The sequence below is a fragment of the Pseudonaja textilis genome, chromosome 2 (assembly GCF_049901715.1).
Source record: "Pseudonaja textilis isolate UNSWEBS1 chromosome 2, rPseTex1.2, whole genome shotgun sequence".
NCBI lineage: Eukaryota > Metazoa > Chordata > Lepidosauria > Squamata > Elapidae > Pseudonaja > Pseudonaja textilis.
In genome coordinates this window covers 107,366,240-107,381,452 of record NC_141991.1, presented here as the reverse complement: position 1 = coordinate 107,381,452, position 15,213 = coordinate 107,366,240, and the positions used below count along the sequence as shown (strand labels likewise).

Below are 15,213 nucleotides of genomic sequence, written 5' to 3'. Positions count from 1 at the left end.
GGAAGCATTGCACAAGGGACATCCTGGCATCGTGAGAATGAAGGCGTTAGCACGCAGCTACGTGTGGTGGCCGGGTCTAGACGAGGACATTGTCAATTGGGTAAGTTCCTGCAACATCTGCCAGGAATCCCGTCCTGCTCTCCCCATTGCCACCCCTACTAGATGGGAAAACGCCAGCGCTCCTTGGTCCAGAATTCACATCGACCTAGCCGGCCCTCTGCATGGGAAGATGTTCCTAGTGGTCGTGGACGCCTATTCCAAATGGATTGACGTAGCACAGCTGTCCACGACCACCACACTAGCAATCACCAACGTGTTAACACGCCTGTTCGTTACGCACGGGCTACCCAACTCCATTGTCTCCGATAATGGCCCACAGTTCGCATCGACTGAGTTCAGCCGTTTCGCTGCCAACCTGGGTATCCGCCACATTTTCACAGCCCCATTTCACCCTGCCAGTAACGGATTGGCTGAAAGGGCCGTCAGGACCACTAAAGAAGCCCTGGCAAGGTTCAACAAGGATGACTGGCACCACAAACTCTCGCGGTTCCTGATGAGCCAGCACTCAACTCCTTGTTCAGTCACCAATAAGTCCCCAGCTGAGCTCCTGATGGGCAGGCGTCTGAGGACTGTATTGGACAGACTACACCCACAGTACTGCCCTGACTCTCCCCTCGCTTCCACATCGGGGGTTAGACATTTTATTTTACAGGAGCCGGTTTTCGCGAGGAACTTCGCTGGAGACCCCCTGTGGATCCCGGGCGAGATCATAGCCATCACCAGGCCGCGATCGTATCGGGTCAGACTGGAGGATGGCCGCGTCTGGAGGAGGCACATAGACCAACTGCGTAGACGCCTCAGCACCATCGCCAGCAGAGACCCGGAGGCACAAGACGAGGGGAGGCTTCATCCTCAGCCTCACATCCACATCACGCCCGGCGATCAGTTCACGCCTACAGCCGGTTCCGAAAGCCCGAACACAGACAGCGGCGCCCAGACAGTTGACCAGCCCGATCCAGTCTACAGGAGCACACCCCCAGTGAGCAACCCTACGAGCCCCGGGCAGGTCCAAACCGAGGGGCACACTGGGGACACTTTGCCGACTCTGCCTTCCCTGGCAGACCCCGGACGGACAGACGATGTTCCAGAGCTACGCCGTTCCGGGCGCCAACATAAACCCCCTGCCTACCTCAAAGACTATGCATGTTCGCATCTGGGGGGAAGGGGTGTTATGTCCTGAGGACTCTAGGAGTTCTCACTCTGGTCCACTCACTTGTGTGGGCGTTCTTCCCCCTTTCCTCATTGGTTGGTTCTCCCCAGCAGCCAGCTATAAAAGCAGGCTGCGGGGTCCAACCAGTTGCTGATTGCTGCGAGCCAGTTCCAGGCGTGGCAAGCACGGTCAGCCCTTTATTTGTTATAATAAAGTATTGTTGCACTCATGCTCTGGTTCAGCCTCTCATTGCTCAAACTTAACAGTTTCCAGGGTGGCCCCATGTGCCAGATCTAACCACCCCACAGGCTGGATCCAGCCCCCGGGCCTTGAGTTTGACACCCCTGGTTTAGATGCTTTCCTGCTTGATTTCATACAAATATATGAATTCTGCCTTGTATTTCCACCAAATAATTAGAAAAGCATTGGATGAGGCCTTGGATAATGAGAAATATAACAGCATCATAGGTTATTTGGAAGCACTCTTTGTTTTCAAGTGTCCAGACCTAAATAACAATAGACCAGTTTGTAGTGAAATTTGTTCCATTTAGATTGCATAGTATCATTGGCCTTGCACAACAAAGAAAGTAGCACAATTATCCTGCCAATTATTTCCTTGTGACATGAAACCCAGTACTCAATACATCTTTGAGTTGTATTCAGTATCATGACCGTTACTCACTTGTTAGTGTCTGGCTTGTCTAAGCTCTTCGCAAGACGCATTTCCCGTGTTTGAGTTTGGACATCACAAGTCAGGGCAGAGATGATCTGGGCTATGTGCAAAGCCACTATATTATAGTTTTTAGAATATCAGACCAGAATAGGAAAGATCGAATTTCAGTTCTGCCTTTATCCATGTTATTCATTTGACAATTTTAGGACTATTTATCTCAGACTATGCAAAATCAAAGGGTTGTTGTGAAAGTGGGTGCGTGAGAAGTATCTTTAATGCCTTGAACTTTTTGGAAATAAACCTGGAGATACAAATATAACTTAGCACAGTAAATGTAAACAATGTAGTCTTCTGTTTAAAAGAACAATCCTGTGATTAAGCAGAATAACAGATGTCAACAGTCTTCCTAAATGGAAATTATTTTCTTAGCAAGCATTTGCTTGCTAGTTCTGAGTCTTCATCTTGCGCTAAGATGCTGCTGTTGTTTTTGTTGCTTTTATTAATATTTAGGAGTTCTAGATCTGTTTGATTTTGAACCACTTGGACGTTTTGAAAAATTGTTACAAATATTGTACACACAAAAAAAGAAACAAACCGATTGGTATTTTGGTGGTTCAGTTACTTTTCACTAGAATCCTTCTGCTTTGACTATTTTAATTAAAGAAATGCTTATGTAGCCTTTCTTTCTTTCTTTCTTTCTTTCTTTCTTTCTTTCTTTCTTTCTTTCTTTCTTTCTTTCATCATCTATCTATCTAAAACAATAGTAGAGAATGAAATAAAGGACATCATTTTAAAAAACAATAACATGAAGCTTATTTGGTTAGTGTTGCTGAGAATTCAGATTATGGGTGTGTGTGTGCAATAAACAAACATGAGAAGTTAACAACAACAACAAAAAACCCAGCTATACAAATATGTATAGAGGGTGGTGTGGAGAGTGAACTTTGCAATGTGAAATAAATTTTAAAAATACCTGTGTATTTTTATGCAAAGTGGTTGAAAGTTTTGGACACATTCAGGTAGCACCCTTTGGTATGGGTAGAAAGGCATGGAATAGATTGAGCATTTGATTACTACATTATATTCTTATGAGATTGTTTATATCTCAGGTTTTATTTTATAAAGGAGATAAAATTCTATGATTTCTTGCTGTGTTTTTCAATGTATTGATACAACACCTATGTTTTATTCCTATTTTCTTTCCTTTTTTTTAACTCTCATCATAGACTTTTATAGCTAATTACTGGTGCTTTATTTGTCTGCTAAATTATTTTTTCTTACAAGCATTCCTGATGACTCACTGGATACTTTTTAAGTATTTCATTCTTCAGATACCATTTTGTATTACTAATTTAAAATTAAAATTGGTCATGTAATATGAAATGTTATTTTGAATATACTTTTTGTAAAATAGAAAGGCAATTATTAGATTATCACTGCCTTACCAAAAAGAACAGAAGAAATTGTAATGCTAATCTGTGAATCTCCATGTTACTAGGACTACACTTGTTTTCTACCATCAGTAAAAAACAATTTGCAATACTATCTTAGGCCAATTGCATACACAGGTTTAATATGGGTATTATAATCATACGATTATGATGCTTATTGTGTATGGCATACATGCTAGGAATGCCATAGAGAAGGATAATCCAAATCTGTAAATTCATATTAATTTTACAACATCCATTCCTAACCTGGTGCTTTTAAGGTGTATTGGACTACAATCCTCATAATCCCAAATGAAATCAGTAACAATTTTACATCAAGATCTGGAATTACATTAAAGCCTGATTTCTTGGCAAAAAGAAACGAAGAGAACAAGAATCAACATTACCTATCTTTTCCTGTTGCTAGGTACCGTACACCTTTCTTTATTTTGAAAATATGTTCAGACTAATAAATTTCTGATTTCTTAATATAACTTACAGGCATGTGCAAAGTTTAGCCTTGGAAATGGACAGTAAAAATAGTCTCATTTGGGCCTAGAGTTAAAATAGTCTCATTTGGGCCAAGAGAATTGCTTTCCTTACATGCAAGTAAAAGGAAATGTGGAGGAGATTCTAATCTAGCGAAACTCAAAAGTTTCTAATTACTTGTAGTTTGAAGAATTAGAATCAGCATTTATTCTTCCTCTTGATGAAGAGTTATTGAGGTCAAGGGTTGGGGGAAAAGAACATCTCTGATGAGGATGAAACCTCTACTGAATCCTAAACATAGTTCATTTGATGTCAGCAGTGGTTCTGATAATCAAGGCAGAGACAAAGATCTCACATGCCTTACCCTCCTTTATAGCAGCTGACCAGAATGATTATTAATTGATTGATTGATTTTATGCTTGCAGCCTTTATTATTTTATAATTAACTCAAGGTGGCTGTCATACTTAATACTCCTCCCTCCTCCTATTTTCTCCACAGCAACACCACTGTGTAGTAGGTTGGGCTGAGAGAGAGAGAGTGACTGGCTCAATGTTACCTAGATCAACTGTCCCCAATCTTTTTGGCATCAGGGATCCGTTTCACAGAAGACAATTTTTCCATGGGGGAGATGGTTTTGATTTCACTCATTCGCCCCCTGCTCCCTCCAACTGTGTGGCCTGGTTCCTAACAGGCCCTCAGTCTGGGGATTGGGGATCCCTGATCTGTCATGCCTGAGACAGGAATAGAATTCATAGTCTCTTTCTTTCTAGCCTGATGTATTAACCACTAGACCAAACTGGCTCTTGAATTTTACTTAGGTAGTAAGGTGATCACCATCCTCTACCATACTTGGTGGGATTTAACAATAACTAAACGTGACCATATTTCTCAGATTCAACATAAATGTTGGTGTGATTTGAACGGCAGCATATTGAGAGAACCTTTGATCTAAAATGGGAATTTTGTGCTTTGCTTCTAGCAGCCTCACTTCAGATATCCTCTGCCTCTTTGGAAGAAAAACTATTTAAGTCACTATTTGGTACAAATGCTGTATATCAGACCCACAGAAATGGCCCCCTTCTAGTGAATAACACAGTGGTTATGTCTAATGTGCTAGATGTGGGATGTATGGTAAAATTTAAATATTTGTAAATTGTTATTAACTAAGCATTCTGCTCCAAAAGAAAATAGGGGCTTACTGTGGGTTTAAATTGCTCCTAGTTCCAATGGGGAATTAAAGAGTGGTTTTTGTTGTGTGTGTGTCTCTGTATGTGTGTCTGAGTTTGTCTGTTTGTCTCTGTCTCCCTGTTTCTCTCTCTGGTGTAGGGTCTCCTGCTTGGCTTACAAGGTCCCTTCCAACTCTGATTATCTGTTATCTATTTTCTCTCTGTGGGTGGGTGTGACAGAGGAAGAAGCGGTAACTGCTAAAACATTATGAGACTGTCAGTTCATTGATTTCCTAAGTCTCATCCATATTGATCTATGCTGAGATTCCTAGCACAATCAACTAGATGATGTATGTATTATAGCTTGCCCAGAGCATAAATAAATCATTAATGTCTTCAAGCTGGCTGGCAGGTATGGAGTTTGCACTTTGTAACTAGTTCCCTGAAGTTTCTCTGCTTCTCAGCTGTGAAGTCACACAATGTCCTTCATCCCACTCTATAAAGAGAGAAGTTAATATAATTTCCCTTCCCGCATTCCCTACATTTCACAATATTGTTTTAATAGTGTGAGATGACCTGTGAGAATTGGTAGCAAGAAATACGTTCAAAAGAAATGTAAGTGAACATCTTGGACACATGTATGAATTGCAGAAGTATAGCTGAGGTTCCCAAAAATCTAATAATTCCAGTAATTTCATAGAGTTCAAAGGAAAGTGGCTTTTCTTGCTTTGAGGAAATGATGAGGGAAGGAAGCAGCTAGATAGGGAATGAGCTCTGTGTTACAAAAATTGACAATAAAATCTGAACAACATAGTACCTCAGCCAATATTTAAAATAATAGCTTTTTTTTTTCTTTTTGGAACCTTAGTATTTGAAAATTATTCCTCTACATTCTATTCCATTCCATTTTGCATTTTATTTTGGATTTGCCAAAAGAAAATTCAATGTGTTTGTATAAACAAATGGAAGGAAAATGACCATAAATTATTCTTCCACTAGAACATCTTCAAATACACCATCACATCTGTTCTGGCCCTGAATCAGGTAACGCTTAATTTTTTTTTTAATCCAGTAATTGGGAAGAGAGAGAGAAGGAAGGCCTAAAGCAGTGTGTGCAGCACACAAATCCAAATTTTGTTTAAAAACTATAAAATGTTGCTGTCAAACTGTAAATTTTAATATGATAGAAAGGGGAAAATTACACTATGCATGATAAACCGCATGCCAGTTCTGTTTAGATTACACCCTCTCCTCATTTAGCAACCTGTTCCATTCTCACAATTAGTTCATTAAATGAGAGTGAGAAAGAGTCACTGTGAAGATCCATGGTTGCTGCTGTTTCATTCAGATACAGTTTTCTGCTACAGTTATGCCAGTGTTGCCTTCACTACAGCATGCATGTCAGACACACAAAATTCGATTATAAGTGGTCACAAAATCTATTTTTTACTATTGTTGTTGAATTTGCAAATGGTTGCTTATCAAGGTAGTTTCTAAATGAGGAGTGGATGCAAAGTGAAACATTTTTTTGTCCTGAGTTCACCCACTTCTTTATTTTGGAATCTTTGTGTGTATGTGTGTGTCCAGTCATTGTCATAGCACTCGTAACCCACACTTGAACTTGAAAATGTTATAAAAGTGTGCTTTGAACAAAAAAGAACATTCTAACCCTATCCCCCTTTTCTTGCATCCTGGTAAATATGCGTAAATCACTAATTGCAATGGAATATAAGTTATGAAGAAAAGAGTAAATGAAGATGTACAAGCCATTTGGGATAAATTTTATATGTATGTAATAAGTAACAGGAGCACATTTTCCTGCAATATACAGTTTTTAGTTCAAATTTACACTGCAGTGTTCAGAAAAATGCATAATTTGAAATTCTGATTTGTGTAATCTGGAAAGTGTAGCATAGAAAATGTGAATTAAATGTTTCTTAAAATTTTTTTTGTGTGTGTGCATCCTATGCAGTTTTTCTCCAGTATCCATTTCTAGGTGAATTCATTCCTTTCTAACCTTTGGAGTTAACTTTCTTAAAACCTCATCCTCAAACAGCTATATTAAAAACACTGCTGACTTTTCTTCTTCTTCAGAGTATATTGTAAACATATTGGCTCAATAATAATTTATTTTCCCCTGGGGTATTCTGAGAGCTGTACTTTGGGCAGAGAAAATGGGCAGTAAACTCATTACAGAAAAATCTTAGGCCCACAAATCACTAGCCATGGGAAATGGGAGATGTAACTATAGCAACTGAGCTTGCCTAAAATTCTTAGGCAATATCTATCATGCATTTAGACCTCTGTTCAATTTTTCCTTCTCTTAACACTAACTTCATCCTAACAGAGGGGTGGGATTCTACCAGTTCACACCTATTTGCTAGAACCAATTGTTAACATTCTAAGCAGTTTGGAGAACTGGTTGTTAGAAGAAATTACTGGCCTAATCCTGTAAGGAAGGCAGGAAGGAAACATTCTAGTGTTGCTTATAGAAACTGCCTCTCCTTTAACCCTTATTACATTCTTGGCAGGACTAGACTTCCTGTCTCAGGAACTTCTCTGGAGTTTTTTTCCCCTCCTTTGCTGGTACCTTGGTTGCACGGAGTGACCATTTAAAGTTACAATGGCACTGAAAAAAGTGACTTATGACCATTTTTCACACTTACGATTGTTGCAGCATCCCCACAGTCATGAGACGCTAGGCGAGGAGATACGTGCCTCGATGTGAGTGATATTGAGTTGGCCATGCCCAGCCAATAACATGACCACCAAGCCATGTCCACCCAGTCACATGACCACCAAGCCATGCCCACAAATGGAGCCATGCCCACAGAACTGGTTGTTAAAATTTTTGAATCCCACCCCTGTCCTAACACCTATGAAAAGATTGTTCAAGATTGTTTATCCAGCATACATTGCTAATTGAAAAAGGAGCTCTCATTGCCCATACAAATTGATCCCCATTCATACCTTCAATCTTTAATCCTAATCATGGACCTAACTTCAGGATAATGCCTATAAAAGTCATTTTCCCTGCGGGATGGCAAATTTTAACATCATCAATGCTGGGAATGGGAAATGTAAGAATGAAGACTAACGTTTTCTCTTAATGAATCTTTCAGTCGTGGTATAATAAAAGACTGGCTTGGGATGAGGAGGAATTCCCCTTCAGCACTATCACTGTGCCTTGGAATTCAGTCTGGACTCCCTCTTATACGGTTCAAGAAGCGTAAGGAGCATTAAAAGAACAGTGTCCATAATAAGATACGTTGGAAGAATGTGCTGTAGGTTAACGCAGTCACATCAAGACACATCTATTTCAACACTCTACCTGTAAAAGAGCCAGTTGGTGGTACTGTAGCTAATAGTAAGCTACCTATTCTCCAGCATTTGATCACAAGACCAATGCGTCTAATGTTTTAGCAAAGTTACATCATCCAATCCAAGCTCACTTTTATATTTGGATAGGATATTATACTTCCTCACTTCCTCTCCTAACTTGTAATGGATATTTATAAGAGTCACTGAGAGAGACAATAAATAAACGAATGGTTTAAATAGGGAAGAAAATACTTTAGAGTGTATTTGTAAAACTAAGAGTAATGAGTATGATTGTTTTTATCATACTTTATTACAACTGAATGTTAGATTTAGTTGGGAGTCAAGAAGCTCACATTTGAATCTGCCAGGAGGCACCACTGAATGAAACTCCATATATAGCTCATAAATGAAAACACAACTAGAGGGGCACAAGCTGGCATATGGTTCCTAAAGACTAAAATCAGGAATCTATTCAATTTTCTTGTGGAAAGATTAACACTCAGCTATCCTTTACAATAAAGGACGGCACTTCCTATAGGTCTCTGTCAGGATTAAAATGTATTAAGAAGATTTTTAATAGCACTGTGGACTTTTTCTGGATCAGAAGGACACTCTGTATTAATCCCTACTAACATAGCTATCCTCCCCCCACCTTTTCAAAATAAGAGAGGGCTATGAAAGATTTAAATAACTTATAATTCTTTGTAACTATTCTGTGGCAGAGAAATACATAGCATGTACAGAACAGGCCAAGACCAAATTACCTTAGAGCTTATTCCAGTACAAATATACCCTCCTTTCAGTTTACCCAGGACTTTTGGACACATTCAGGTGGTATAATTTTCTGGGAAGCAACACAGAGGTAGTAGTAGTTCTCAGGTTATAACCAATTGTTCAGAGACTATTCAGATTTATAATGGTGCTGAACAAAGGGCACTTATGATGGTTCCTCAGAGTTCTGGACATTGTAGTGTCCCTGCAGTCACATTTTTGATGTTTCGTGCCAGGTTCCCACAAGCAATGGGGAAGCTGGTAGGAAGTCAGAAGTCATGATCACTTGAGTTCTTTTTTTAATGACCCATGTGGTTCTTGTTTAATATCAACCATGTCTAAGTGGCACAGTCAAGGCAGGATTAGAACTCATGGTCTCCAGGTTTCTAGCGTGGTATCTTAAACAATAGACCAAATTGGTTTCCATATGTCATATAGAACTAGTTAGAACAAATCAGTGGAACAACTTGCCTCCAGAAGTTGTGAATGCTCCAACACTGGAACTTTTTAAGAAGAGGTTGGACAACCATTTGTCAGAAGTGGTGTAGGGTTTCCTGCCTGAACAAGGAATTGGACTAGAAGACCTCCAAGTTGGCTTCCAACTCTGTTATTCTATTCCATTCCATTCCATTCTATATTATCCGGCCCTCTCTACAGTAAACAATGATAGTTTGAGAATTTTAATAAGAGAACAAGTGCACTTTTTCTCATTTGAAAGTGAGAAAATGTTTTTCAACTTTTTAGAAGATAACAAAATTGTAAAAAGCAGCATTAGCTTTAGCTTATGTCTCATTTCTTTAATTAAAGGTTTTATGTAACATGGAGAGTGGGATCCCCTAATGTGGTACTTCACAGTGATGGGAAAACAGAATTTCAACTTGCTCTTCTCATTGACAGCAACTGCAACTTTGACCTCTTCTATTATCCATTAGATAGCAGCCAGTGCTTTTTGAGCTTTTTCTCACTGGACAGCAAAGGTACATAAATAACATAAGGAAATTGGTTGCAATGCATAGAACAGAACTCTATTCAAACCTCAAGTCAAACCATCTAGAGTGCCTTCTTAAGTAAATTTTGGATGTAGTTAAGAAGGTCCTTTGCAGTCTGCATGTTTTATTTCTGCTGGCACAGCACATAGTTCTAATTAAATTTTTTAGGAATGATAGTTGTTGATTTGGGTGAATGTGATATGGCTGGCTATGAAGGCATAATGTACCCCTATGGATAACATCGATCATTATTCATGATACAACCTGTTTAATATTGCCAATCACCACTTAGTATAAAAATGAGGGATGATAAATATTGCTTGGTCAGTTTGCATGGCTTTCACATTAAAATGTATAATTTAATTAGTAATATTAAAGTAATATTTACTTATACAAAAATTTGAATATACAAGCCAGTGAGTGAAACCATCTGACATTGTCCACTAATGTGCCATTAGGCACATTGTCAATATCATTATGTGGAGCTGCTGTACAAAATGTCTAGTTTCTATTATCAGTTTTTGCACAATCTCCACTGACAAGATATTGAGCACAAGACAAAAAAAAGGCATCAGAGAAAACATTTAACGGAAGAAGTTGGTACCAGACTTCGGTTGCTAAGATATAGGAAATCCAACTCTCAGTACCTAGTAGTAGCAACTCTGCTCTTCCAAAGAATAACCAGTTATTCTAACCTCTGCTATTATTCAGCCCTTTTTTCATCTATCGCATTTCTTTTCCCAGATAGTTTATAATATGGTTGACTCATACTTGTAGTTTGACTAAGACACTATATCAGCTTTTTTAGTTATGATAAGATTATGATTTTTCAAATTCTTTTAAATCATTCTTTCAAGTCAGTGAGCTGAAATTCAGCACCTCCATTGCAAATGAAATTCTGAATTTAAAGTGTGAATATCTCATCACAAATGTGAACATTACAAGCCAAAGGAATATGGCCCAGCCTTATTTTGCGGTCATGGTAAGAATATCACTTGCATTGTAATTTTTTAAAAGTACCTTAGTGGCATCTCAGTCAGGACCTATTCTTCTAGCTGACTGGACTGATGCATATAGATATTCTATCTGCCTTTGGAATGGATATTAACAATGGGAATATTTCTTGGGAGTCTCGCTTCTTCCCACCCTCATAAAAATAAGAATATTATAATTGGGTAGGTTCATTTCATTAAAGAAATAAAATCCATGATTTGCAACCATAGTGGCTGAATTCACATGCTGTGTTTAACCAAAGCAAACAAACCACATTTAGACTTAGCACTGTCAATCAATGCCCAACAAATGAACTTCTGGTGAAACTTGAATTATTTCTTCCTTTTACCATGACGTCTGGCTTCTTTTTCAGATAAGTTTAAAAAACACAGGAATACGAGTCATCCTTTCCTCAGTATTGCCAAGCTTTGCAGTTGAGATAGCAGATCTCTGTGGCTTCTTTATCCGTCTCCAAGACAGACTGTCATACAGGATCACTTTGCTTTTGGCATATCTAGTCTTCTATTATTGGCTCCCTGCCGGAATCCTCCTCCTGTAATCCACTGCTCAGTAAGTTGTACAAGCAAAAAGATGTCAAGCAACAAGTCACCCAAAAATGTCAAATGGAAAGTTTTGTCCACTTTATCTAACGGCTTAAAATAACATCCAGAAAAAATATTCAACTAAAGACGAGATTATAATTAATGATAACAGCAACACTTTTTTATGGAAGGTGGTAAAAAGGTGGTTGCCTGGCAGTTTCAGAAGGGTTTGGATGAAACAGATCATCTGGATCCCTTTCAGTCAGGATTTGGGCCCGGTTATGGGATGGAAACAGCATTGCTCGTGCTTGTTGATGATTTCTGGTGAAAGCAGGATTCAAGTAGTGCAATCATCTTTGACCTCTGACCTTGAGTGAGAGATCCAGCCCATGACCATTTTGGTGTGGCACAGGGCTTGGTACTCCCTTCACTCCTTTTTAACATCTATATGAAGCTGCTGGGTGAGATCGTCTATCACCATGGGTTGAGGTATCATCAATACGCAGATGATATTCAACTTTATATCTCCATCCCCGGTGAGCCAAGTGATGCTGTCGCTCTTTCATGGTGCCTTGAGGCTGTGGGGGCCTGGATGGGGGTCAACAGGCTTCAGCTGAACCCTTGGAGGACCCAATGTCTATGGGTGCATGGAGCTTCAAGATCCAGGATTTTGACATCTTTATTTCTGGAAGGGATGGCACTACCCCAGACAAATGTGGTATGCAATTTGGGGGCCCTCGTGGGCTCACAACTCCTGCTTGAAGAGCAGCTGGCAGACTCAGCTAGCAGAGCTTTTACACAACTTTGGGTTGTGCACCACTTACAGCCTTTCCTGTATCAGGAGTTTCTGTACTCAGCGATTCAAACCCTGGTCATCTTGTACTTGGATTACTGCAATGCGCTCTATCTGAAGAGCTTTTTGAAGCTTCAGCTGGTGCAGAATGTGGGAGCACGGGCAGTTTGGGGGGGGGGCTTGTTACATCGCTGTTTTGCAAGCTGGACTGGCTGCTGGTTTGCTTCTAGGTGCAAGTCAAGTTGTTGATTATTATCTATAAAGCCCGGCCTGGAAAGGGTCCAGGTTACTTGAGAAACCATCTCACCCCTATGGGACAGGCCTGTCCTACCCATCCCTATGCTGCAGATCCTGTCAGTCAAGGAATTCCAACTGGTGGGGTCCTCTGTTGTGGCCTTGGTGCTTTGGAACATCCTGCCCACTGAAGTGAGATTGTCTCCCACTATCCTGACCTTCCACAAGAGCCTGAAGACCTGACTCTGCCAAGTGGATCGGGGCCCCAATGGGGGAGTATCTCACTGAAGGTGGCTGTTCGACTAATAGCCCTGTACATTCTGGTCCTTTCCTCAACATCCTTTAGTTTTAGTTATAATTTGTATTTTATTATGCTTTTACCATGATTTTACATACTTCTTTGTAGATATTTATGGTTTTATTTTGATGTTGTAAGCCGCCCAGAGTCACCTTGCAGTGAGATGAATAGCAAACAAATTTCATAAATAAATAACTCTTACTGCTCACCACACTTAACTGTAGTATAGACCTCAAGGAACCCTAACCCTAACATTCAGCCTAATCTTAATTTATATATTGGTGCTAAACTAATTTCAGCACACACTTCCCACATAAAGCAAAGGCTGAGGGGACCCATCAATAATGCCTTTAACATCTTCCTTTTTTCCAATAATGTCTTAGGTTATTACTACACTGACCTTCTCATGTTACTATTCCTTAGCACAACTGAAACTATTTTGGTGCAGAAAGTGGTCACAGATAATGCAAATCTTTGTCTGAATTACGGATTTAAACAAAAAAAGAAGGGAACTTCTACAGCATCAACTTCTACAGGATTAGAACATGCAAAGGATCTTAAGATATAAGGCAAATAAATAAGATATAGGGGAGGGGGGGACCATAATATTTCATAAATAAGGTGATGTGGAAACTTCAGCACAATGACATAAATCTTGGCAGTAATGAAAACCCGTAGGAGATTGGTCTACCATCTAAAGACTTTTTAAAGTCAGGAAGTTACCAGGGTTTTTTAGGCTGAAATAGTAGTGCTGCTCTTTTAATTATTTAAACTAAGAATCCATTATTTTAATACTTGGTGCTTTAAAATTAAGCCATGAAGCTGCAGCTGGAATAAAAGAGCAGCAATAAGGGTAGATGGTCCATTCCTTTTCCTCAGACTTCACTGTAATGATAACAAGGCAGGATGCATGAGTAAAAGTAAGAGATGGTGACTCAGCTTGTACCCAGCCAGTATATTCCTTAAACTTCAAAATAAGTGGGAGAGTCTCCCTAACCTAACAAAAAACGACAAAGAAAAGACATTTCTCATCAAGAATTTTGCAAAACCATTTTTTTTTAAATTTTTGATCTTTGTTACTGTTTATTTGACCCAAATGTCTAAGCTTTTAGATTTAAATATTGGAAATGATGTATGGTTTAATGAAATATATGTAACGTGTTTTAATTCTATTCATTGTAGCAGTTGAATATTCCCTCATGATCGATCATTCAGGATATTTCAAATAACTTTTGACTGGATCTTAAATTCTACTTCTTTGATTTTGAATTGGCAAGCCGCAAAATCACCGGTACATTTTTCTCTTTTGATCAGCAGATTGTGGAACAGATGAAGGGTTAACACATCTCAAATCTATTTCTAACACTTTGGACAGACTCTTCTGCTTCATCTTCTTAGGCCTGGTTCTTCTGTTTCATCTCCTGTTAGCTGGGCTGTGGTATCTATGGAAATGTGCACCCAAGAAGCCTCCTGGAGAAATTTACCTAGACAGAATCAAGTGGGATCGTGGAGAATAACATGCTGTTTATGCTAAGTATCCAGCTGAAATGAAACATATTTATGTATTCACTATATGCTTGTTTTAAATAAAAAATAGCTTTTACTTTCCAATGGCTCACACCTGGTATACAGGCAGTCCTCGACTTATGACCAAAATTTTTGTTGTTAAGTGAGACATTTGTTAAGTGGGTTTTGCCCTATTTTATGACCTTTCTTACCTCAGTTGTTAAGTGAATCACTGCAGTTGTTAAGTAACATAATAGTTAAGTGAATCTGGCTTCCTCATTGACTTTGCTTGTCAGAAGGTTGCAGAAGGGGATCACATGACCTTGGGACTCAGCAAGGGTCATAAATACGAACCAGTTGCCAAGCCTCTGAATGTTGATCACGTGATCATTGGAATACTGCAAAGGTCATAACTGTGAAAAACGGTCGTAAGTTCCTTTTTCCAGTGCCATTGTAACTTTGAATGGTCACTAAATGAACTGTTGTAAGTCGAGGACTACCTGCACTTTAAAAGTTACTGCTAATATTTAAAATTAATTTAATAGATATTTGGTACTCCAGGAATACCAGTAACATGTCCAAAGCACCTTCGCTGCATCAAATCATTCTCAATCTATTTTTTTGAGTTCAGGTTAGATTGTTTTATGAACAAGCTATATTATACTATTTTGATGCGATGAGGACATTCTTCTCTGCCAATGTGGAACTGGTACTCTGGTCATGTCTATTAAACAGCAAATGTTTCTAACATTTTTACCTCACCAATATGATAAATAATTTCTCTTTCCTTTGTTCCA

The 15,213-nt window shown here is 39.1% G+C and overlaps 1 protein-coding gene across 1 annotated transcript; it reads left to right on the top strand.

Moving 5' to 3' along the window:
* The first annotated feature begins 3,481 nt into the window (after positions 1–3,481).
* On the top strand, positions 3,482–13,478 carry ZACN (zinc activated ion channel). Its single transcript, XM_087923175.1, is given in 6 exon segments — positions 3,482–3,543; positions 9,869–10,038; positions 10,869–11,032; positions 11,417–11,559; positions 11,561–11,613; positions 13,294–13,478. Coding segments are annotated over 6 exon segments (777 nt in total).
* Positions 13,479–15,213: the final 1,735 nt, after the last annotated feature.